The sequence below is a fragment of the Rhinopithecus roxellana genome, chromosome 9 (assembly GCF_007565055.1).
Source record: "Rhinopithecus roxellana isolate Shanxi Qingling chromosome 9, ASM756505v1, whole genome shotgun sequence".
Lineage (NCBI taxonomy): Eukaryota > Metazoa > Chordata > Mammalia > Primates > Cercopithecidae > Rhinopithecus > Rhinopithecus roxellana.
In genome coordinates, this window is record NC_044557.1 from 95,486,291 (window position 1) to 95,512,482 (window position 26,192).

The 26,192-nt window shown below is 42.6% G+C and overlaps 1 protein-coding gene across 2 annotated transcripts in view; it reads left to right on the forward strand.

The window, feature by feature from the left end:
• ADCY8 (adenylate cyclase 8) overlaps window positions 1-26,192 on the forward strand; it is a 271,601-nt gene that overhangs the window by 231,555 nt on the left and 13,854 nt on the right. For both annotated transcript variants that reach the window (XM_030938186.1, XM_030938187.1), the window contains 3 exons: window positions 4,079-4,157; window positions 11,099-11,257; window positions 23,781-23,927. In XM_030938186.1, the coding sequence (XP_030794046.1) occupies window positions 4,079-4,157; window positions 11,099-11,257; window positions 23,781-23,927 (385 nt within the window). The remainder of the gene's footprint in view (window positions 1-4,078; window positions 4,158-11,098; window positions 11,258-23,780; window positions 23,928-26,192) is intronic.

Below are 26,192 nucleotides of genomic sequence, written 5' to 3' on the forward strand. Positions count from 1 at the left end.
GACAACAGAATAAAAGATAAATTCAAGCTGAATGGTTTATTATGAGTGTCATAGAAGCAATTGGGAACTAATAATAAACTAAAACTTCGGGGTCAAATGTGCTATAATGAACATGCTGAATTTGGTGCCTAAGATATGAGTTTTCATCCTGGCTCCAACACAAATGAGCTGTGTGACCTTGGGAAAATGCCTACTCCTCCGTGGGCCTGTCTCTACCTGTAAAATAAAAGGCTTCAAGACATATTACATTATGTGTGGTGCACATAATATGGAATAGAATAAATCTGCTAAGTGCACAGTGTAAGGTACTTAATTACTTGAAATCATTTTCATAATTTTTACTAAGTCTGAAGTAGCTTACAAAACAGTATGAGAGCTATGCAATCCTAAATTTGTAAACATACTTTTTTGTATGGGGTAAAAGGAAATGACATTTAGTTAACTCCAAAATGTTAACCATTGTCTTCTCTGGGTGGTAGGCTTAAGGGCAATTTTTATTTTGTTATATGTGCACTTTTGTTAGTTTCCAAACTCACTATAATTAGCATAAATATTTATGTAATGCATAACACTCAAATATTAATTTTTGTGATATATCAGATAAGATGATCTCTAAAGACTGTTATAGCCCTGAAAATTACATTATGCTACATGGGTTTTCACTTAAGAATGTTCCTTTCTATTAGCATAAAGAGATGGTAGTATTAACTCAGTGATTTTATTAATACAAATAAATTAGTTCAACATGTTCTTGGTTTTAAGTCCCTGACAACCAATATCAAGGAAAGCATTATAATACAGTACAGATTTCAGTCATTTGGCTCTCTTTGGAAGTTCTTTAAGGAATCATTGAAACTACAAAAAAAAAAAAAAAAGAAAGAAAACTTTCTAATTTCAAACCACAGTTCTTTTGGGATGCTCCTCAGCCTGACTGACTTACTATCATATTCTTCAGTCTCTGCTCAGGCTATTTTTTCACCATCTGAAATTCAGTGAATGACTCAAAGATTGTTCATAATTTTCTTTTACTTTTTCTTCTGAGTTTAGTCATCTTTCTATTTTTGTTCAATCACTGCTTTCAAAATAATTCAAGAGGTATTTATGTTTTCTCTTGAAAATGTGTTTCAAATGATAAATTTCTAGGCTTAAAAAACGTCTTCTGTATGGCAAAGCAAAGGATATCCAAAGCGCCAGGCAGAGCAGGGGTTTGGGAAGAAGTCACAGGAGGAGCTGAACGTAGGACGTGCTCATTCAAACTAAGAAATGTAAGCGAGTGACTTTTTAAAGCTCCACCACTGTGAGCAAGATGATGTGCCAGGTGCTTCACAGGGTGGCAAGGGGAGAAATGTGGGCCAGACACTGTGCCAAGCACGTTAACACAATTAACTCATTTAACCCTCACAATTATAGAGGTGAATGCTGTTAGATACATTCAACTGAGGCTCAGAGATGTCAAATGACTTTTCCAAGGTCAAACAACTGGTCAATAGAAAAGCTGATATTGGAACCTGGATCTTCATGAGTCCAAACCTCATGTCTTCCATCTTTTTTCAGGAGTCCACAAACTTCAGAGGCTAGAGAATTAAGTGACATGAAAGCATAAAAGGATGGTACTGGATTGTGTCTATGTCCTCAAAATAAGCCTGATGGTGACTGTGGATGGCTGGAAGGATGGAACAAAGGATGGATGGATGGATGGATGGATGGATGGATGGATGGATGGATGGATGGATGGATGGATTCATGGATTCATGGATTCATGGATTCATGAATAGATGGATGATTCCTCAGCCCTAAAATGCAGGGTGACAATGTGTGGCTCACAGTCCAGCCCTCCACTTTAGCACACACAGTGGACAGCTCTGTTAGCACTCTCTCTTCCTGAGTCTACATGTGGCTTCAAACATGATATATGACATTTATTTTTTATCCCCATACTAGAGACCTATAAACCAGCAAGCTAAGCAAGATAGATGTCCTGTACCTAGAGAATCCATCCTACCTTTTCCTTGTGAAGTCTTGTCTTTTAGGATTCAGCTCTTCAGCCTTCCCTGAACACCCAGCCTGCATTGCTTTTTTTCCCATGTATTCCTGTTGCAACAAGGATGTACTCTTTCCATGGAGTGTATCATATTATAAAATTATCTGTGTATTTGATTATTTCTCTTAATATTTCGAGGACAGAGACAATGTGCCTTCTTCATCTCTACATCCCAGAATATTATGCCTAGCACACAGTAGATGCTCAATAATTATGTGCTTCTCTGGGGTTATAGAAGCATAGTAATTAGTATCATCTATTGTTAACATCTTTTCTCCAAGGTATTCACAGATTTGACTCTTGTCCCAGCCCACAGAGTTATTTGGTTCTCTTAACCCTCATATGCATAATACCTCCCTAAGAATGTACATTTTCACACCTAAGTCCCTGTCCAATCCTGATGAGTTGAACTGTGCCTGGCCCAGTATAAGCTGGGAAGGTTTTTCAGCATAAAGCTAGATGAAAAACTGGTCTTGGCAGCTGGTGCTAAGCCCCCATTTCCCTGAGCCCTGGGCTGTTTCTGCTGGTCTCCAGCAAGAACAGAAAAGGGAAAACTTGAGATTGCCCTGGTATAACACCTTGCTGCGTACTCTACTTCTCCCTCTAGACACTGCGTCTCATCTGTGATGGTCCCATTGTTTCCTTAAGCCACACCAGAGTTACTTCTGAGTGAGTTCCAAGTACATCTGTGCTTGTGGTTGGGAAGAGATTAAATAAGGAAGTAGCATGATCTGGTTTTAGTCGTAAAAAGTATTCTGGCAACCATGTACAAAATAAACTGTAGACAGTGATATTGGGAGGCTGTTGGAGATCATAGTGGCCGTGTTCAGGTGGTGGAGGGGGACATGGGAAGAAGCAGATGGGCTGGGGATGTATTTTAGTGGTAGAGGGTGCAGGATTTAACTATGGGTTAGATGGGGCTGAGGTGATGAGGACTGAATCCTAGTTTTGTTTTAGCTTTTGGCTCAAGAACCTGGGTGAATAGATGAAGGGGCATTACCTGAGATGGAAAAACCTGGGGGAAATAGGACACCAGGTGATGCAGGGCAAGTCCCGACATCCATGGAGATGGTTGTGCTTGGGCATTTTCATTTGAGGTTTTCTTCATTAGCAATCAAAGCCGTCAAAGGGACAGTTTATTTCCAATTCCAATGTTGCTTCCACTAACCCTTTGCCTCCTGGCCTCCAGCTTGTCCTAAGGAAGGCCTCACACTGAACCAAAATTAAAGAAAGCATTCTGAATCAAACAGCAGCTTCTCTGGCTACCTTCTGAATTCATTTGAAGTCTGAAAGTCACGTCAGTGTTTAAGTATACCCTTACCACTGACCATCATCAGCTGTCTTTTCGTGTGGTCTCCTAGAGAGCCCGGGAGAGCCCAGGACAGAAGCACTCCAACCTGTGCCCCCACAAAAACTGCACATTGAGACTTGGGGTTTACTCAAGGAAGAGAGGGCACAAAAGAAACAAAGGCTTTATCAAAAGATATAATAATTAAAAGGGGGTAACAATAGTCCCCAACTTATAGAACTGATATAAGGATTAAGAAAACTGATATGGGAATTAAAATAGTGTTCAATTCATAGAATATAAGGATTTAAGCATGAAAGCACTCAGGATTGAGATTGCCACATAGCAAGCATTACACCCTGGTCTGTTAAACAGAATGTTTAAAAACGTGGGGAGGAAAGTTGCTTGTCTTCACATGGATTTTGTGATAGGAAAGTATAAAGGCTATTTAAAATCTATAAAATGTGTTTGTGCATAGAAGACATTATTATTAATGTGAGTGCACCATCTAGACGCTAGCCTCCAGAATGTCTTTCACCATATGTGTTCTGGGTCACCTCATACCCTTGGGGATCAGCTGGTTTCTGAATTAGCCAATGTGCAAATCCTTAGAGCAGCCACTATCACATAATAGATGCTGAAAAGATGTGTGTTTTTCTTTTTTTACCACTCATTTCTGAACCTCAGTTTTCTCATGGGTCTCCTTGAAGTCCCCCCATGGTTATCAGTGCCTTTTTTTCTTCCAACAGAGATTTCCTGGGGACCAAGGAGGCGTCGCTGCTGCTGATGGCCATGTTCCTCCTGGCTGTGTTCTACCATGGACAGCAGGTAATCTAACATTTTGCTCTGACTGCTCTGTTACCCGACATTTCTTGTTGCCATAAAACTGGTCTCTGCTGCTCTTTGCAGCAAATAACTTTTAGCTGCCTGTGGCAAGTTGTGATTCTTAATGAATCAATTCCTAATAAAGACCACCTAATGAAAAACAAAGCTGGAGAAGATCTGGCAAACAATGTGGTTTTGATGACCTCTGGATATGTCTCTTTCAAAAAATCATCCTAGTGAAAGAGCTTTCCATTTCTGCCTAAGACAAACTGGGATCTCTCCCAATTCTGTTGCCTGGATGAAATTATTACTACAAAAGTTGTGTACTATATTAGGTAAACATTTAGGTTCAGCTGAGCCTGGATTCTAATCACAGTTCTTACTCTCAGCAGTGTGTGATCTTGGGCAAGTTACTTATCTCCGTGAGCCTCAGTTTCCTCAACTCTAAAATAAATTAGTAATACCTAAATAGGGTTGTCTTCAGGAAGCATTTGAGATTATTGTGTGTAGAATTTTGTGCACTAACTTGCATTGTTTCTAGAAAAGACTTCATTACAGATCTGTCCTAATTATATAAAATGCTTGCCATATGGGTTCCACCTTCCATGAGCCCTTACTCTTTACCAGAATCGGAAGTGGGCACTGTGGGCAGAACTGTACAAAACCCCAGCTCCGGTCCAGTCTCCTGGAGTAGAGCTGACCCCAAATAATGCAAACATGTTGTGTGTGAAACAGACTTGGCTAGGGACTTCGAAAAAGAAAATTATTCTTCATGGGAGCATCTAGGCAGGACTCTCAAAGGCCAGTAGAACTTCTTCAGGTAGACTTCAACCCATGAATGTTCATCGCCTGGGGAGATTTTCACCACCTGGTAGAAATCAGGCCCTGCCTCCCTCACCACTCTTATCTGGATCTTGGTCCACCTTTCCGTGGTCTGTGTGTACTTCAAAAACCATAACCAGAAAAGAAGGAAAGCACAGCAAGGAGACTGTCAGCCAGGGCAGAAATAGAAACACATTGCTGGGAAATCACCATGGAAACAGAGGTAACGAACCCTGAGAAAACAGGAATGAAACAGCCCAAAACCCCAAGAACACAGAGATACGTATTTAAAGTTATTTGTAATACTGGGGATTGTACAGTATAGGCAAGAAAAAATAGATAATATTAAAACTTGGCAAGTGAAGGAAATGAATAAATAATTAATATTTATTGAGCTCCTATAATGTCCCTAGCACTTCCTCTCTATTCTCATTTAATCCTATCAACGACCTGGAATGGAAGTTGTTATTACTCCTATTTTATGGATGATGAAAGTAAGGCTATTCAGCTAGTAAGTAGGAAGACTAGAATCCAAATCCTGATCTGTCTTCAAAGCCTACCCTTTCTACTTCACTGGGCTGATCAGAGCAGAACAAAAACGCTATGTGCATACGAACACAGTGACCCAGGGCACTGCATCCTGCAATATGCTTTGACTTGTTTTTCCATTTTGCCTCAATTTGTGATGAAACACTAGGCCAAGTGTCAAAGGCTAGTTTAGGTCTTTCCAGCCATCTATGAGGTCTGGGGTCTTGTCTTCTGCTACCTGACAGCTTTCATTTCTAGGGGAGAATGCCTTAGTCTGAAATACAAATGACAATCCATTTGAGAACTATGAGGACAGATTCAGACAAGGCCATCATCCTACAGACAAACATATGCTCACTCAATTACACAGGTTTTAAATAGACAAGTGAGAAATCCCCGGAAATAGCTGAGAGAACAAGTTCTGGGTGAGGGTCATCATTCCATAAAAAGAAGACTGGTTCTGTCTCTTCTGTCACCTTAGGGAATTACTTTGTGCCCTGTCAGTGCCTTCCTCAAATGGTACCCTAATAACATTCAGATTTGATTTATCCTATGCTCCATTTAGCCTGGAAAAGCAGATAACCTAATTGTATTAACATTATAGGTAAAGTACGAGTATGTAAGTATTTAGTGAGAGTCTGAGTGACTGGGTTTAAGTGACATCTGATATTTTTCCCTTTTATTTTTAACTTTCAAAGGGTTTATGAAATTATATAATCACATCTCATAACTATAGCAGTTAGAAGTACAGGGTTTGGAATTGGGCAGATAATATTCAAACCCCAACTCTGCCACTTAGTAGCTCTGTGACTTTCAACAATTTACTTAACTTTCTGATTTTCAGTTTCCTCACCTGTAAAATGGGTATGATAATAACAAGATCTACTTCATCAGGTTGTTAGGGTGTTATAAGAGAATATAATTGTAATATACTTATTCCAGTGGCTCCCACATATAATAAATTTTCAAAATTGATAGCTATTAATATTTTACTTTAAAAATAAGCCTATGACACAAACAAGGCAGGTATTGTTAGCCATCTGATCCTAAGACAGGAGCAGAGATTGAAGTCCCCTGAGATCACAAAGCCTGTAAAAAACGCCAGACTGGAACAGGAATCCAAATGCTCAAACTCCTAGTTCCATTCTGTTTCCTCCACGTGCCACTGCCTCCTTGTGATAGGGGCGGCTTTCTGCAGGGTTGTCTCACTTCAAGTGTCTCTATCTGTAGTATCATTTGGGGTCCTGTTAATCTCTGATCAAGCCTACCCACTCCTGGGCTTGCTCCCTGCTTCCACCGGTTTCTCCTTGTGACTCAGGGGCCCTCTATTTTTAATAGGGGCTGAATAATGCCCATTGATGCCTGGTACGCAGAAGCGTCTGGTGGAGGCATGTGTAATTAAACATCTCCAGAGGAACTGGAGGTGGTTATGTAACTGAATAATTGGAAATTTTCATCTTGCACATATGTGGAAATGATATGCCAAACACGTCCTCCTCTGAGGCAAGTGAACATTCTCTACATTGAACAGAGAGAGCAAACAATCGGGTGCCTCCCACCAGGTGCCTAAATCACTGGCAGCCCTGGAGGTTTGAGCTTTGCCTGGGCATCTTCGTTTTTTAGCAGAGGAAGCCATGCCTCCACAAGGAGAAAGAGATTAATGAGGTCCTATCTCTAGTAACTTCTGGGTATGATAAAGGCAGGCACCGGAGATTGTGGGGCTCAGAAGGAAAGACTCAAGCCTTGGAACCAAATATTCTTGCTTGAGTCTTAGCAATTCCACTTCAAGAATGGGTGACCGGCCGGGCGCGGTGGCTCAAGCCTGTAATCCCAGCACTTTGGGAGGCCGAGACGGGCGGATCACGAGGTCAGGAGATCGAGATCATCCTGGCAAACACAGTGAAACCCCGTCACTACTAAAAAAAATACAAAAAACTAGCCGGGTGAGGTGGCGGGCGCCTGTAGTCCCAGCCACTCGGGAGGCTGAGGCAGGAGAATGGCGTGAACCTGGGAGGCGGAGTTTACAGTGAGCTGAGATCTGGCCACTGCACTCCAGCCTGGGCGAGCAGAGCGAGACTCCGTCGCAAAAAAAAAAAAAAAAAAAAAAAAAAAAAAAAAGAATGGGTGACCTTGAGAGACTCAACCTTCCAGAGCTGTCATTTCTTTCTTACAGTTTATTGATTGCATTCTCTAAGGCATTTAAGAGACTCCCCTGTCCTGTTTTGTTTTGTTTTGTTTTGTTTTGTTCGTACTGTATTTATGTCGAGAAGCTTGGTGGGATTCAGGTCCAATGATTTCTGCAAAATATTTAATTGGTTAGTGTTATAGACTACAATTAGGGGGTACATAATGTATCCTTATCTTTTTGTGATGTTAGCAGCTGCTTATGCTAATCGCCTATATTCACTTATTTTATACAGTGATATGCTAATCCTATCAGTCCTCCATAATTTATTAGCTGGCATACATTATTAAAGAGAACCATCTCCTCACTATTTGTTACCTGGAAGTACAATTCATAAAGCAAAGATAAATGCTGAAATTTTTCCCTACAAGTTTGTTTTCTACAAGTTTCCCCATAAGTTTTTTCCCTAGCATCATTCAGAGGTGACCAATGAGGTTCTGGTTTTTAAGCATAATTTTGAATCTATGCATTTTACCATATTCTCTGTGTTTTGAGTCACTGCAATTATTAGTCTTATTAAGCTAAATGTGTCACATCTTTGACTAGTGGGAGCTCATTCAAGTTGGCTTTTGCATCATTTTGACATAATCCTGGTAGTCTCTGATAGAATCCTGGTTTCTCATATTAAAAAATCTTCCAATAAAGTCATTTACTTAAAACAAGACATAATTAAAGGTACCTAAAATTTGGGCACCTCTGAAAATAATGGGAATTTTTTGGTAGGAACTGATGTTTAGAAACCATAATCTGGACACTGGGAGTTATTGCTACTAAGTTTCGTTGTTTCTAGAACTTGATTTCAGTGGGCAGAGCTAGAAAATCTATACATCATGAGTTCACAGTGTGATACTTCGATGTCATAATGAGGACCACAAGCTTTTGACTTAACTTCATCAATCCTATATCTGCAGCTCCCTTTTCTCTTCCCCAAAATTCCAGTTTTAATGACACCTACACAGTTACTCATTTACTTTACCTTGTGATTCACTATAATAGTCTAAGTGTAATAATACAATTGTTACCACCTATAATATGGTTATTGTAAACAGTTTTGACATTCGTGTTGAGCTCTTTTTATCCTCAGGGTATCTCCCTCTGGGAGCATGTCATCAAATTATTGTGCAAAACGACATCTGATATAGTTCCTCTCTGTATAGGCTCATTTGTTTGTCTGCTTGGTTGGTTGTTTTTACAGAGTTTTTGGAGAATAGATTTAGTTTGATAATTAAGTAAAATATTGGAATGATTCTATAGTTATTTACTTAAAACGAGACATAATTAAAGAAGTTTAAATTCTATCCCTATTTTCCCACACCATTTCCTTCCTTTGTCATTTCATAGATTAAAATAGAAACCATTTCATAAAATGTAAAATGGTTTCTATTTTAATATTTTAATAAATTAATTAAGAAATATGTGTGTGTGCATGTATGTGGATAGAAAGATCAATCTTCCTTAGATAAATGGTGGCATACTATATACACTTTTCTCCTGCACCAGTTCCTCAAAGTATGGAGGGATAGACTTCATTTCTTTTTAATAGCTGCATCATGTTCAATGATATTTCTGTACTAAAGTTTATTCAGCCAACAAAATGAACATTTGGTTTGTTTTCAACCTTTGTTATTAAAAATTCTGCTGAATGGATAACCTTGGGCATATGGTCTTTCATACTTTTGCCATCCACTGAGACTTTAAAATTTTTGAAAAAGAAAATAAGCTATCTGAACTGTCTAAGCCCTTGAATTCAGGGCAGCTAACCATGTGTGTACCAGGGCAGCATGCTGTTCACGTCAACAGTTAAAGACTGAAATAATGACATACCCAGAACTGCAGTAAAAATGGGCTGTGAGATTCTTTGGAAAGGACACTGTGCACCTTCTTATGAGAGGGGAGGCTAGGACAAGAGGGAACCAATGTGTATTGAGTGCCTACTATGTGCCATGTGTTTATCTATAACTTCCTATAATGCCTATTACACCCCTGCATGGTCACTGATGTTCACATCAATTTCTGAGAGGAGGAAACTGAGATGAAGTAACTAGTCCAGGGTTAAAGTGTGTAACTGTGGAACTAGAACTCTAAGTTATATCTGTCTAGTAACTAAATGTGTAATCCTTTCACTTATGTGTTCATTCATTTATTCTATATTACCTAGTGGTTAACAACTCAGATTCTATATTCTGATTTTTGAATCAAGTTCAATATGATAAGCACCGTGTAAGTGTTAGCTAGCTTTATTATGATTTATTTATTGGGTCAACAAATATTAAGTGCCTGCCCTGTGCCAGAGATGTTACAACATGGTAAGTGTATTCGTATCTCCAGCTGTTGTACATAACAATATACCATAGACTGAGTGTATTAAACAACAGAAATTTATCTTATGGTTCTGGAGGCTGAGAAGTCCAGGGTCAAGGTCTGGAAAGGTTTGTTTTCTGATGAGGGCTCTTTTCTGGCTTGCAGATGGCTGGCTACCTGCTTGCTGTATCCCCACCTGGCCTTTTCTTAGTGTGTGCATGTGGATAGAGAAAGAGCGAGTATTCGCATGTCTCTTCCTATAAGGGCAGTAATCTCATCCTGATGGATACACCATCATGACCTTATCAACCCTAATTACATCCCAAAGGTTTCATCTCTAAATGCCATCACATTGGGGGTTAGGGCTCCAATATATGAATTTGAGAGGGACACAGACATTCAGTCTGTAACAGTAAGGATGTAAAGTCGAACAGATAGAAGCACCTCTGACCATATGATATGATTTGGCTGTGTTCCAACCCAAATCTCACCCTGAATTGTAATAATCCCCACATGTCAAGGATGGGGCCAGATGGAGATAATGGAACCACTGGGGCATTTTCCCACATGCTGTTCTCCTGGTAGTGAATATGTTTCATGAGATCTGATGGTTTTATAAATGGGAGTTCCCCTGCACAAGTTCTCTCTTGCCTCCTGCCATGTAAGAGGTTCCTTTGCCCTTCCTTCATCTTCCACCATGATTGTGAGGCCTCCTCAGCCGTGTGGAACTGTAAGTCCATTAAACTTCTTTCCTTTATAAATTACTCAGTCTCAGGTATGTTTTTATTAGCAGCACAAGAATAGACTAATACACCAAACAACACCAACAGTCTAGTAGAGGATGCCAACATTATCAGGTAATCACACAAACAAGTATGAAATCACAGGGGCAATAATGCTGTGAAAGGCAGGCACACATCCCTGTGAAACCTAATCATTCTCTGATCACTTGGTTTCCAACAAGATGCCTCCCAAAATATTCAGATCAGGCTCTGTTTCATTTGTGAAGAGTTCCGGAGAAGGCTTTCCTGCCTCCCAGTTGTGTGTACCTGAAGCCTACACCTCAGAAGTTTACCTGGTTCTTCTCTTTCTCTCACATGTACTGCAGCTGGAGTACACAGCCCGCCTGGATTTCCTTTGGCGAGTGCAGGCCAAAGAGGAGATCAATGAGATGAAGGAGCTGAGGGAACACAATGAGAACATGCTCCGGAATATCTTACCCAGCCACGTGGCCCGCCATTTCCTAGAGAAGGACCGAGACAATGAGGTGAGCCAGGGGCTGGTCTAGCCAGTGAGAAAGGGTGGTGGTGGGTGATGTGCAGTTGTTCACATTGATCCCAAGCTCTGGGAGAATTTCACTGTCATCATGTAAGTGCATGAGAATGGAGAAACTGCCTAGCACTACGAAATTTACACATTGCCTCCCAACCTCAGGCACCTCATCTACAAGATGGATATAATAAGGTCTCCATCGGAAGACTAAATCGGAATTTTAAAGTTTTATGTGCATATGCATGTATGTGTGTGTGTATGTGTGTATATATATCTATGTGTGTGTAGGTGTATGTATGTATATATACACAACTTTACTTCTGGGTATATACCCAAAATAATTGAAAGAAGGGTCTCAAAGAGATACTTGTATATCTAGAAGCATTATTTACAATAGCCAAAAAGTTGAAGCAGCCCCAAGGGTCCATTGACGGAAAAATAGATAAACAAAATGTGATACATACATAAAGTGGAATATTATTCAGGCTTTAAAAAGAAGGGAATTCTGATGCATGCTACAGCAATGGATGAATTTTGAATACATTGTGCTAAGTAAAATGGGCCAGTCACAAAAAATAAGTACTATATTATACCACTTACATAAGGTACCTAGAGTGGTCAAATTCATAGAGATGAAAAAGAGAATGGTGGTTGCCAAGGGCTGGAGGGAGGGGAGAATGGGAGTTATTGTTTCATGGGTGCAGAATTTCAGTTTTGCAAGATCACAAGAGTTCCAGAGACAGACAGTTGCACAACAATGTGAATATACTTAATGCCACTAAACTGTACACTTAAAAATGGTCAAGATGGCCGGGTGCAGTGGCTCACACCTATAATCCCAGCACTTTGGGAGGCTGAGGCGAGTGGACTACGAGGTCGGGAGTTGAAGATCAGTCTGGCCAAGATGGAGAAACTCTGTCTCTACTAAAAAATACAAAAATTAGCTGAGGGTCAGGGCAGGTACCTGTAATCCCAGCTACTTGGGAGGCTGAGGCAGGAGAATTGCTTGAACCTGGGGGGCAGAGGTTGCGATGAGTCGAGATCATGCCACTGCACTCCAGCCTGGGTGACAGAGTGAGACTCCATCTCAAAAAAAAAAAAAAAAAAAAAAAGGTCAAGATGGTAAACTGTATGTTATATGCATTTTGCCACAATTAAAAATAATAATAAAATATAGGTATGTATATGTACATGTGTGTATGCATATGTGCATTTATGTATATATATGCACATATACATACATATGTGTGTATATATCTTCTTAGCCCATTGCCTAGCATGTAGCAAATGCTCAGAAATACTCTTTTTACTTAAAACTGTTTTTTCTTACTACATTATGAAGGCAGTCTAGAAGTCTGAAATCAAGGTGCTGGGAGTCTCATGCCCTCTCCAGAGGGTATGGGGGAGAATCCCTCCTTGCCTTTTTCAGCTTCTGTTAGGCCCAGGAGTTGCTTGGTTGTGGCCACTTGGCTCTAATTTCTCTCTCCATCTTCACACAGCCCTTCTTAAAAGGACAAGTATACTCTCCTTTTAAGAACACCAGTCACAGATTTAGGGTTCACCCTAATTCAGTATGACCTCATCTTAATTACACCTGCAAAGACTCTATTTCCAAATAGTACCATGTTGACATGACTGTTGGGGGGAGCATGAGTGTTGGTGGCAGGAGGCACTAGGAACTATTCAGACCACTAGAAGGAGGAAGGGTCATATGGTGAGTGCTGTGAAGGGAAACCCTAGACAGAGCCTAATGGTCAAGCTCCATGGGCAATGGTTACTTCCACACAGAATGGGAGCCTCTGGAAGTTTTAAGTGTAACCTAGTCAATTGGCTGCTGATAGAGAGTGGGTAGGAGGATCATGAGACAAAAAGCCAGGCAGGAGACCCTGAAAGAGCCCAGGCAAGACCCTGGCAATGAGACCTAGGATGGTGGCAGTGGAGATGGAGAGAAGGAGATGAATTACAGACACCTCTAGAATATAGAATCAATAGTTCTTGATAATGGAGCAGATGCGGGAGATGAGAAATGACAAAATCAAATGATTTGGTTCCCCCACCAACCTTCAAGGGAAAGTAACTCAAGAGGGAACCGAAGGTGTCTTTGAAAGCTCTAAGTGGCATTATCATGTGAATGAGCTTGGCCTTACTCTGAGACTCCCAAGGGAAGGTTTAGAACCATGGACCAGCCCACAGGGGACACCTTTGGGTTTCGTGTTAGGAGGAGCCTTACAAGGACAGAGCCATCAGGCCATCTCATCCTCCTAACACAGTGAGATCCACAAGGCAGGGACCACATCACCCTTGATCACCACTGTGCCTGGCTGTGGCCCCTGCTCATGAAATGCCTGTGGATGAACTGGAGTAGTGGGCTCCCTTGCTGAGGCATTCAACTTAGGAAACTTAACCCCTTGCTGAGGATTCTACAAAGGCAGTATGGGTTGTCTGAGAGGCAGGGATAATACAGCTCTTCCAGGACTGGATTTTCAGACTGAGCTAAACAGGAAATGAAAAACCCTTAGGACAAAAATTACAAACTCTAAGACCCTGAAACAAATCTGACCAATGAGCTAGTTGGCTTGGACAGTGGTTAGTTGGTTGGTTTACTTATTTAATTTATGAATGTGATGCCTTTATGCATAAAATGGGCTCTTCAGTTTACCCGCCTGTACCCTGCCATTTATGTTACCTGTAGGGCCCCTAAAAGCATTGAGGTTTGTGATCCTTGCCTTAGGACCATAGTGGGCAGAGCTGGGAGAGAATGATGAGGTCCATTTTTCATCCAAGCCACAGAAGAAAACCCAGTGGAACAAAAGCCAAGGGAATGAGTAATCAGCCACTGGAATAATCAGATCTTGATGTACTCAGGTCTTTGAGAGTCACTTGGGTGTGGAGACTCCACCCTCCTCAATGGATGGAGTTTCCTGGAGTTGGGCTCAGGCCTGGTTTCCTCAAGGCTCCCTAAAGTCGGTGTCTTTGTTGCAAGAGCTTCTTGATGAAGCCATGAAAGCAGAGAGAATATCAGTGCGTATCAACCATGACCACCAGACGGAGAGGATAAAGCCCCACATGTAAAATCCAAATAGAAATGAGAAAAAAACAGCTTTTTAATTGAGACAGCGAAACAGTGAGGCACATCGGACCAGTGGAGAAGAGCAAGGACATACTGGTTTTATCCTGAAAGGAAGGAAACCAACCAGAGATGCATGCTGAGACTCAGGTAATCAGCTGTCATTCAGGCCAAACCCCTGCTGAGCAAAATAAAGGACTGCTTCAGCATTCATCGCATGTATAAGACATCTTGTCAGGATTATTTGAGATTTTATAAATATTTAAACAGTTCACACTGGACTAAGATTAAACACCGAGCATGGTTACATTGCCTAGAGAATTTTCACATTAGGATAAAATATCATTTACTGAACTCCTATTCCATGCCAGATACTGAAATAGGCAATTGATGAAAATTATCTTTCATTCTATTTACAACCTTAAGAGTTCCATCAGCCTCATATTATTGATGAGTTAACTGAGGTCCTGAGAGGTGAAGGGAATGCCTCACTTTCTTTATGGAAAGCTGCAAGGGGAATCCATTCCCTCAGATTTATTTATTCCATGCCCCTTTCTCCCTTACAATGCCGCTACCCATACCAACTCTGGAGTATGGCAAGAGGTGTGTGTGTGTGTGTGTGTGTGTAGAAAAAGAGAGAAGGACAGAGTCATACAACATGTAAAAGGGTGACAGGGAAGGGGCAGGACTGTAGTGGCTGGCAAGAACTCCCAATTTCATGCTCTGTTGCCATAAGAGGCAAAGGCATTTTTAGCTTCTCCTCTTGCTACAAACCTGAACTGTGATACAAATTTCTGAACATCTGATGGGGGACATCTGTGAGTTTCACGGGGTCACGATAGCACCCAAAGCACCACCTTTTCCTGCTATGCCAGTGTATCTCCCAAGTCTATCCCTGGGGTGGCGATGCCTTCATGGCTGACCTTCAGCTGACCTAGAAGAGTTGCTTGATGCACAAAGCCTCCAACTGACTTGTTTGCATCAGTGTGGGCCTCACACTTTAGAAAATGATTCCACAGACCACAATCAAAAATGAACTGAAGGTACAGCCTCCAGCTGGCAAAGCCAGATGACTTCTTAGGTGTAACTTGTGTGTATGTCCCTGGCCACAGCAGCCAGGGGTATGCTGAGAGCCTTCATTGGCATCACTGCTGCAAGCTCAGACTCTCTTTTCTCTCCCTCCTTGGATTCTAACCCCTTTTGAGGTGTTCCAAGGAAGGCCATGTGACCTAGTGGGAAAATCCCAAGCTATTAAGCCAGAAGGACATGTATTCAAATCCCAGCTCTTCCATTTACTAGCATGTGATTTGGAGAAAGTTAGTTAAGTTCTCTGAGCCTCAGTTTCTTCAGCTGTAATACGATTCTAATTCTTACCATCCTAGGACCCAGACGTTAATCAGTCAAGGAGGTGGAGGGAAAGAATTCCAGGCAGACAGGCCCAAATGGCCAAAGGCATAAAGACGAGACACTATAGGATATTTGCTGAGAAGGACTAGGGGGACTACAAGCACCCAAATATTTTAAGAACAGGCCGGAGCAGAGGTATCCTAAGTACAAAGAGACAAGCCTTGAAGAGCATTGAAGTAGCTTGGATCTGATTCAATGTGTAATAGGAGGTAGGAACTATTATCCCCATTTTCTAGATGAAGAAACTGAAGCTCAGGGAAGGAAAGAAATTTACTCATGGTCACAAAGCTAGCGAGTAGTGAGCTCAAATCCAAACCCAGGTATGTGTAACACCGAAGCCAGTGCTTTCCCCTCCACCTCACTGTAAGTGCATGCAGAGAAGGGGAACTGTGACAAAGGATGACTCAAACCATCCAAACACAGGCAGTGGACAGGGTCTCACACCCAGAAGCCTCCTGTCCAAGGCTGTGTTACCCACACAAACATTCTGGCAGCTTCTGCTATTCTGCTGGGCTTTTGGCTTAGAGTAGCACTCACTTCCCCTGGTCAGGAACATTCTTGCAAATAAAACCAGCTGGAGGTCCAGGCCTGGGTATCTCATCAATGTCAAGCAGGCTAGCTCTGAGTCCCGGGAAACCCACTGGCTCATCATGGCTTTATGAGGAGTTGTTGAAAAGACACTAGCAAGGGCAGCTGTCCCAGGTGCTGGAGATTCCACACAGCATAAATCCCATCTCTGTCACTAACTAACTGTGTGACCTATACCAGGTTACCCAACTCTTTGGAGTCCATTTCCTCATCTGATTAATAGAGGAAATAATACTGACCTTGCTGAATTGGGGTCAGAGCTAAATCGGGTAACACATTAAGTCCCCAATGCAGCCCAGTGCAAGGCAGCTTCAGTATAGAAAGGCCATGCGTGGGTGGATTCAAAACCCCAGTGCTGGGAGTTTAGTTGTGGTTCCTCCTTTCACTACCTTTATGACCAAGGACGAATGATAATAAACCTTTCTGGACCTTGTTTACCTTGCGCCCCTTTTGTGCTACAAAGGGATCATAACCATACTCTGCAACTTCATCTGACTCATTACAACATTTACATGTGTTATCATGCCTAAAGCACTTACATGGTGCTTGACATATTTTAAATGCACACTGGTTGTTGGCTATTGTTTTTGATATATGTAAGTCATTGCTATTTTTTCTACTCCTTCCCAGTCATAGCCCCACCCCCTATCCCTTCATTCACCCATTCCTTCCTCAAGTATTTATTGACGGCCAACCATGTGCCAGGTGCTGTTCTAAACACCAGGGTTAAAACAGTGAACAAAATAACAAAGGCCTTGCTGCTGTGAAACATGTATTTTTGTGGGAAGACAGACAGTGAAGCAAGTAAATGAATATATAACATAGTGTCAGAGAGTGATTAATTTGATGAGGATAGAAATAGCTGAATGATGGAATAGAGTGTTGAAAGGGTATTTACACTGGTATCTTAGTTTGTTTGTGCTGTTATAACCAAATACTTGATACTGGGCAATTTTTAAAGAACAGAAACGTATTTCCTCCCAAGTCTGGAGCATGGAAAGTCCAAGATCAAGGTGCCAGCAGGTTTCATGTCTGGTGTGGGTCCTTTTATCTGCTTCCACGATGGCACTTTAAACGCTGTGTCCCCACATGGTGGAAGAGTGGGAAAGAAGGGATCCACTCCCTCATGCCCTTTAACAAGGGCCTTAATGCTATTCATGAGAGCTCCACCCTCATCACTTAGTCACCTCCTAAAGGCCTCACCTCTTAATACTATCCCACTGGCAGTGAAGTTCAACATATGAATTTGGGGGACACATTCAGAAAAGAGCAGGGGTCATGGAAGTTCTTTCTAAGGAGGTGACATTTGATCAGAGACCTGAATGACATAAAAGGATACTAATAAGGTTTGCAAGTCTCAGACATAGTTTCTTCCATGCTGAGAGGTGGCTTAACTTGGTATAAGCAACACAGGACTTGGAGTTGCCTGAGCAGGTGAAGGACCAGAATATAGTTCCCCAGGCAGACAGGACATCAGTCTTCCTACTGACATATGTGGTTGTGCGACAGAGTGCACGCACATGCTCAAAATCATCTACTAAGTCCAAACCTATACCTTCAACCAACCAGAGGAAGATAACAATAAACCAATAATAGCTTTTCTATATTCATCAATCCCTCCCCAGTTTTCAAAGTGTTTTTATCTTCTTGAAGCCCAAAGTAGCAAGAAACAGATGGCACACTCAAGGCGGTTGACTGGAGTGAGTTGAGTGAAGGGACTGTCTCAGAAGGTGTTTGTAGGTTGGCCGGAGCTCCTCCATGTACCCTTCAAAATCCCTCCACCTCTTCTCCCTGCGCTTCCTGGACAGGCACAGATGAGAAGGCTAATCTACATCAGTTACATCTGTGACCTGCTTGGCCCTCAGGCACCAAGGTGAGGGGTCATCAATGGCTGGCACTAGGTAAGAGATGAGGGGAAGAGAGGAATGTGAGGTCAAGATATTTATTCCCATATGATTGCCTGAGGCTGGCTATGTCACTTCACAGAAATTAATATCTCCTCCCAAGGCCACTGCTGTGCTACACCTCCAATGTCAAACCAACTCACTCCTTTTGGGCTCTTCTCATCCCTTTGAGCCTAGAGGGATGACTACTTTCCTGCCACTAGCCTTGGGTTTCTGGGAGATTTCTTAGGGTTTCCCTACTTCCTGCCCTCGTCTTTCTAATTAAGCCCTTTATCAGTCAGCCCTTCCCAAATCGTCTTGATCTGAATGTGCCCCTTCTCTTCTGCTGGGTCTCTAATTGAAGCAACAGGAATAAGGAGGAGATGAAAATTCCACCGTGCTCAGCAATTGTGGAAAGCTGTGGTGACTCCCAGACTGAAAGGGACTAGGAGAAAAAGCAGTTACTAGAACCAGTGTGAGCAGCCACTGCCAGGCGTGGCGCAGAGGAGCAGGCAGACAACTGGACTGCAGCATCTCAGCACCACCAGAGGCAAAAGCGGAGCAAGAGCTGGCACTGTCATTGACGGCTGAGGGACCGCTTGCCAGAAGAGTCACCTCACTTGTGCCCACAGCTGTGGGGGTCAGGCGCTCCTCTCTTCCCACGTTCCTGCCTTCACCAGCCGAGGAGGAAATCCCTGTAACACCGTCCACCCTGTGGGGAAATGCCAGGGAGGGAGTCACTCCCTCTCTTATGGTGCTTTAACCCATCAGACTGGGGAAACCCAGGGTCACCGGACCTCGAGACAATCACGGGACCTGGATGCTAAAGACCCACAAAGACCTCAGTCTGTCTTGTCTCCTCTTGGACTTGTTTGCGCCCAAGGTGAACCCACCTTCTCCTCACATATGGCAAGCCACGTAACACAGGTTTCCCTTTCTGCCCCCCAAGAAGGTAAAGACCCACCATTCTCCAGGCTCCCTGCCAGCCACTGAGTAGATAAATGTACTCAGTCTCACTCTGTCTCACGGGAAGGAGCTGACGTTTCCCATTTGTGCCTCAGATCCAAGACACATTGTCCAATCCATCCTTACCTCAGAGCCTGTGTTGAGGGGGTTGGTCTTCAACTGACTGTCAGGCCCCTGTAGCCACTCTCTCCATCAGTTAGCATCTTATGGAAAGGAGGGGTGAGTCCCAGTCCACCCTATTTCCACTTCTCCAACCTCCAGTAGGATACCAAAGAATCAAGATCTGAACTCAGGTCATATTTGTTCAAGCTCTTTCTTACCCCTCCACTGTGAAACCACCATCCAATCAGACAGACAAACCTAAGCCAGTTTCTAATTCCCATGACACTTATTTCTGCTTGTCATTATTATTATTATTGCTGTTGTTGTTGCTATAATTATAGTTATTATTAGCAGTAGCATGGGCTGTTGTCAGACTGTCTAGGTACAAATTCCAGGCTGCCAGTCATTTTATACCACGGAGGCATTTACATCACAGAGAATAAACCAAAGTGGGAGGGGATCTGGACTGCATAATTACGCAATGAATTTTAGAGGGTAGGATCTTCTCTTTTTTCTCTATTTTTAAGCAGAAAATAAAAATATAGGCGTAATGGGCTGAATTATGTCTCCCCAAAATTTCTATGTTGAAGTCCTAATCCCAAGGATCTCAAAATGTAACTGTATTTAGAGACAGCATCTTTAAAGAGGTAATTAAGTTAAACTGAGGTCCTTGGGGGACCTAAGCCAATATGACTGGTGCCCTAATAGAAAGAAGAGACTAGAACCTAAGGGAAGACCATGTGAAGACGCAGGGAAGACAGCGTCTACAACCGTGGGAAAAGCCCTCTGACAACACCAACCTGCCAACACCTTGAACTTAGACTTCCAGCCTCTGCAATTGTGAGGAAACTAACATCTGTTGTTTAAGCCACTGAGTCTGTGATCCTTTATTGCAACAGCCCTAACAAACGAATACTATAGGTAATAAACAGAGACTTTCCCACCAAACCACAGTCATTAGGAGGATGCACATTTACTTAAGCAGGATCTCTGACTCCTACTGCAGAGTCAGGTTTCTTCATGGCATCACCATATTGTTCAAAGCCAAGGTAAACAGAAATCACCTTTGAAAGCCATTTACCTTTGCTCTGCTCCTTGACTGCTATCTGCACTCCTTCCACCCACCCAGCCCTACCTAGCACATCAGCTGCCTGTTGCTCTTTTGGATAAGGACTGAAGAAGGTATTAGTTTCGATTAATCCACACTTAAAGTTCAAGAACAATTGATGATGAATCAGTTACACCATCTTCCTCTGACCTAGGGCATGCCATGTGGAGGAGGCACACTCACATGTGTAGAGCAGGGAAAGGCCTTGGCAGTCCTCTGATCTTCTCTTCCACTACCAGCTGTGTGATCCAAAACAATGACCTAACTCCTCTCTGTCTCATTTCCTGTATCTGTAAAGTGGGAATAATTATCGTATGACTTCATAGAATTACTGCAAGGATTAAATCGTTGAATTCATATGAAAGCAATTTGTAAGGTTTCATGTTTCCTACGAAGGTCAGGAAGTCATTAATCAACCAACAGTTTTGAGTATTTACCTTGGACCAGACTGTCTAGGGTGTGCATTATATTGTAGGCATCTAAAAACTACAAATCACATGATACATAATCGGAGTGCAAGAAGATGAATGGCATGTGGTTTTTCCCCTCATGGAATCCACACTTAAAGGAAGAAATGGATGTTAAGACAGTAATGCAGGTGGCAAGGGTTATACTGTAGAATTGTTGAGGTCACTGCAAAGCAGCAAGTGCAGCCTCTAAACCCCCTCTGTGACTTATGGAAGTCGTAGTCTCTAAATAGTTAGTGGAGGCAGAAAACAAGAGCTAATCTGGTAAAGGAAGCTAACTGCAGGGAAGGAAGAACATTTCTCACCCAGGGACAGACGGCAGGAATAAAAGCATTTGAGTGTGAAATGAACAGGGTTTGTGTCTTTGTTTGGGTTCTTCCAGAAGCAAACCTTGAGACAAGGATTTGAATGCAAAGTAATTTACTCAGCGGTGGTCCCAGTAAACACAAGCAGATTGGAAAATGAGAAGGAAGGCAACCGATAAATGATGCATCATCCAATTAGTTACCTCCGTGGGCGACTGGAGCGCGACTGGAGCTTAATCCCACTGGGAAATTCAGGGAAATGGTGTGAGAGCATGCCTCAAAATTATCAGGCCCAAGGGGCGAGGGAGCCGGGACTTTCTAGCAGTTCCCATTGGCATTGGTCAAGTGCTGCTTCCGTGGGTTGTTAATTTCCTGGCACCGCCCAAGTCTGCGTTTCACATGGGCAGAGTGCCCTCTAGTGGCCAGAGAAAAACACCATCTAGTGGCGAAGAAACACAAGGGCTGACCCTTGAACCCTGGGTAAGAGCATGCAGACAGAGCACCTACAGCATCACACACCACATGCACACAGAAGTACAAATGTTTCCGTGTTCTGGAGCACATATCCAACTGCGGAGTTGCAGACAATAAAGCTGAAGTGATAGGTGGAGGCAGGGGCATGCATATATGTCATGCTTCAGTGTGTGAGCTTTATCCTGGGGGCAATGGTGAGGCATTGGAGGGATTTAAGATAGGGAGAGGCATGGTCAATAGTATATCTTTAATAGATCACTCTGGCTGCTGTGTGAAGGATGCCTTTGAATGGAACAAGACTGGAGTCAGGAAACCCAGTAGGAGGATCTCATTTTAGTGATCAAGAAGGAAAATGGGAAGAGCCTGATTTTTAAAAACACACACACAGTGGTAGGAGAAAACATGTTTAGAAGACAAAATCAAACCCAGCAGAACTTGATTTATTGAAGATGGATACAATGGGGAAGGAGTCAGGATGACTCTAAACGTGTCTCATTTTGATGATTTGGCAATGCTGGTGCCACCAAGTGAATTAGAGAGCAATGCAGCAGACACAGGCTTAGTTGGAGAGAAGATGCACTAGGTTTATGGAATTTGTGATTGAAGGAGGGTGAGGGCAACCAAGGATGAGACATGGAAGCTTGAAGCCCAAGGAGGATAACTGACCTTGACATAGGAATTTAGAAATCGTCAGCACATGGGTATTGAAAAGGCTGGGACTGAAAGAGATGGACCAGACAAGTCTATAAAATTGAACAATTCAGTTGGCCAAGGACAGAACCATAGCAATCACCAACATGTAAGGTGGAAGAGAAGCAAAAAAAGGCGGGGGGGCATTCTCAAAGGGGCCAGGCATGAGAAAAGCAAAGGACATCACTAAAGTATAAAAAGTCAAGAGAATCAAGATCTTGGGGTGATCAACAAAAACACCAACCTGCAAGTATCCAGTAGGATGTAAAGTTACATGTGTACATTGGTTTTTCCACTTTGACTGGCAGGCTAGACTGTTCTTAGTTCATTTCATTCCAGCTGCATTAAGAGCATGGGAATAGGCAGTGAAGGTAACTAGTTTGAGAAGTTTGGAAACAAGGAGGAGAGAAACTGGTTGATAGCCACAAGTGTCTGCAGGATCCAGGCCACTTTGTTCTTTTTCTTAGAAGAGACTCTTAGAGGATGAGGAGGAGCAGGGAGAGGAGGCCAGGAGAAAAAAATGAGAAAGAAAAGGATCACTGAAAAAGTAAGTTGCTGAAGAAGTTATAAAATGATCAGGTAGAAGTATTGACCTTCAGCAAGAGAAGGAAAGACAGACACATCATCACCTGGAGTTGAAGTGAAAGAGAAGAAAATGAATAACAGACAAGTCTATGAGGATTGGAACAGAGGTAAGTCACCACCAAGAGCCACCACCATGTTCTCAATGAAGTAGAAAGGTAAGATCATCCACTGAGAGAAACAGAGTAGAGGGTTAAGCGGAGATCTGAGGGTTTGGACTAGCCATTGAGGAGAAAAGAAAAGGAAGCTGACCAAGAATGAATGAACTTGCAGTCAGAACTCAGGGCCCAGCTGAGGCTGGAGACCATGAATTTTCAGTTATCACTTTCTATATGGTGATGATGCTGTGGTTGTGGTGCAATGGACTGAATATTCATGATCCTCCAGAATCCATATGGTGAAACCCTAACTCACAAGGTGATGGTATTAGGAGGTGGGAACTTTGGGAGGTGATTAGATCATGAAGGTGAAAACCCTCATGGATGGGATTAGTGCCCTTATTTTAAAAGGCCCTAAAGACTTGCCTTGCTTCTTCCACCACTTGAGGACACAGTGAGAAATCACCATCTCTGAACCAGAAAGTGAGTCCTCACCAGACATCAAATCTGCCAGTACCTTGATCTTGGACTTCTCAGCCTCCAGAACTGTGAGAAATAAATTTCTGTTGTTTATAAGCCACTCAGTCTGAGGTATGTTGTTATAGCAGCCCACATGGACTAAAACACACAGTGTTGACATAACAATATCCAAGCCTCATTTTCTCTCTCTCTGTGGGTGGGTGCCTGTGCCCTTGTGTACACACATGTGTGCACAGGAAGCATCATTGCAGAACCAACCTCTGACGACCAATTCTGGTGCCCTCTGTGTGTCTCTGTCCAGGAGCTGTATTCTCAATCCTACGATGCTGTTGGGGTGATGTTTGCCTCCATCCCAGGATTTGCGGACTTTTACTCTCAGACTGAAATGAATAACCAGGGAGTGGAATGCCTGCGCTTGCTGAATGAGATCATTGCTGACTTCGATGAGGTAAATCTAAGCCTGGGACATTTACAATCACAAACGGGCATCATTGTCAAAGCATTGTGTTATTCATTGTAGGAATTACTTATACTTTTTTTTGCATTTATGGAGTTCCAGCCTGCATTATAACACAAACATGCTTTATCTGATTTAATTATCACAATTATCACCTGAGTTAAATGCTATTGTTTCTCTATTTGGGGGATCAGGAACATAAGGCTCAGGGAGGCTAAGTAACGTAACCCAGTGTCGCACAGCTGGCAGATGGCAAAAGGCAGGACTTGACTAGAAGCCTGTATGAGGCCAATACGACTCGGGCACTGACACCACAGAGGCTGGACGCTGACTCAGGCATTGCTCCATCCTCTCAAAGTGTCAAAGATAAAACTGTCCATTTGCAGTTGGTCAGAGAACTAATTGCAAGTATAAACATACTACAGATAGCAGTTTCTTCCTCCAGGCTCCATTAGTCTAGTGAACACATTCTGTGAGGGGAAATACTCATGCTGTACTTCAGTTCCAGTCATAAACTTGACACAAGTGGGCCTTCTCCTCCCCCATTCTCCATCTTGAAGGACACCAGTGTCCATCCAGTTACTTAAGCCTGAGATGGAAAGCAAGTGATTCATTGAGAAAATGCTATGGAAGAAGCCAAATCCCTGCCTAACCCCAGAGGGAACTCAGGGACACAAATAGTACAACTGTCTCACACTGAGGCAGGGGGCCAGGCTTTTGGATACCCATATTGGTCAGTCATTGTTGGTCATGGGCTGCCCTGGTAGAGGTACCTAGCCTCCCAGGCATTTCTAGCAAGGGAGTTCTCATGAGGCCCGGCAAATTATCCAAAAAAAGGTATGGCAATGCATTGTAAGTAGCCAGCACTCATGACATTTTGGAGGATGGCCCCACAAAGGGCTTGGGGTGGGAAACAAGAGTAACTACTGTATCACTCTAAATAGCATCCTCTCCCTCCATCCCTACATTCGATCCAGCTACTGAGTCCAGTGAAGTCTTTCTTTCCATTGTAGATATTTATGGTGCAAAATGTGATGTTTTGACATATGTGTACATCGTGGAATGATTAAATTAAGCTAATTAACATATCCTCACTTCTTACCACTTTTTTGTGACAAAAATATTTAAGATCTACTCTCTTGGCAATTTTCAAGTATGCAATACATTATTATTAACTATAGTCACTATGCTATGCAATAGATCTCCAGAACATACTCCTCTTGTCTAACTAAAACTTTGTACCCTTTAACTAATATCTCCCTGTTCCCACCCCATCCCCCAGGTTCTGATAACCACCATTCCACTCTTTGCTTCTGAGTTTGACGTTTTTAGATTCCACATATAAGTGATATCACATGTATTTGTTTTTCTGTACCTGGCGTATTTCATTTAGCATCGTATCCTCCAGGCCCATCCATGTTGTTGCAAATGACAGGCCTTCCTTCTTTTTGTGGCTGAATAGTATTCCACTGTGTGTATGTATATGTGTATGTGTGCGGTGTGTGTGTGTGTGCATGCGCATGTGTGTATCCATTCATTTCTCAATGGACGTTTAGGCTGATTCCATAGTTTGCCTGTTGTGAACATGCTGAGATGAACATGGGTGTGCAGACATCTCATCAACTTTCTTAATAGCTCTCACACCTGCCTTTTTCTCACCATCAATGCTGCTTTTATCTTGCTTCAGGCCATATCATTTCTCTCCTAGACAACAGCAGTCAACTCCTATCTGCTCTCCCTGCCTGCATCTCACCATTAGCAACCACCAAAGGCAGGAGTATTTTGTCACATCTCTTTGAAGCCTAAACCCTTCTGTGGCTCCCCTTCATCAACTCTAGCAGGTCACTGGGGGTCTTGCACTTACTGCCCCTGCCTCCTCTCCAGCCTTACCTCTCACTGCATGCCACCTGGCCAGCACCACCTGACTACTTACAAGCCAAAAAGCCCACCTGGCTCTCACACACTGTGCTTTCTGCATGGAGGCCATGCCATCCTCACCCTTACCCCATTCTCTCTCCCTTGACTCCATGACCAGCTGAAAAGTTAACATTCATTTAACAGTAAATTCAAACATTACTTCTACTTTTGAAGGCCTCTATCCAGGTAAATGTTGTCACTCCTTTTTCAGTGAAAAACTTATACTCTGAGAAACCTCCTATCATAGAGGCTGAAACCCTTCAGTACCACCTTGTTTACCATCCACTAGCCACTTAGTTCTAGGTTAGAAGCCCATGTTACTAATCTCTATAGATTTTT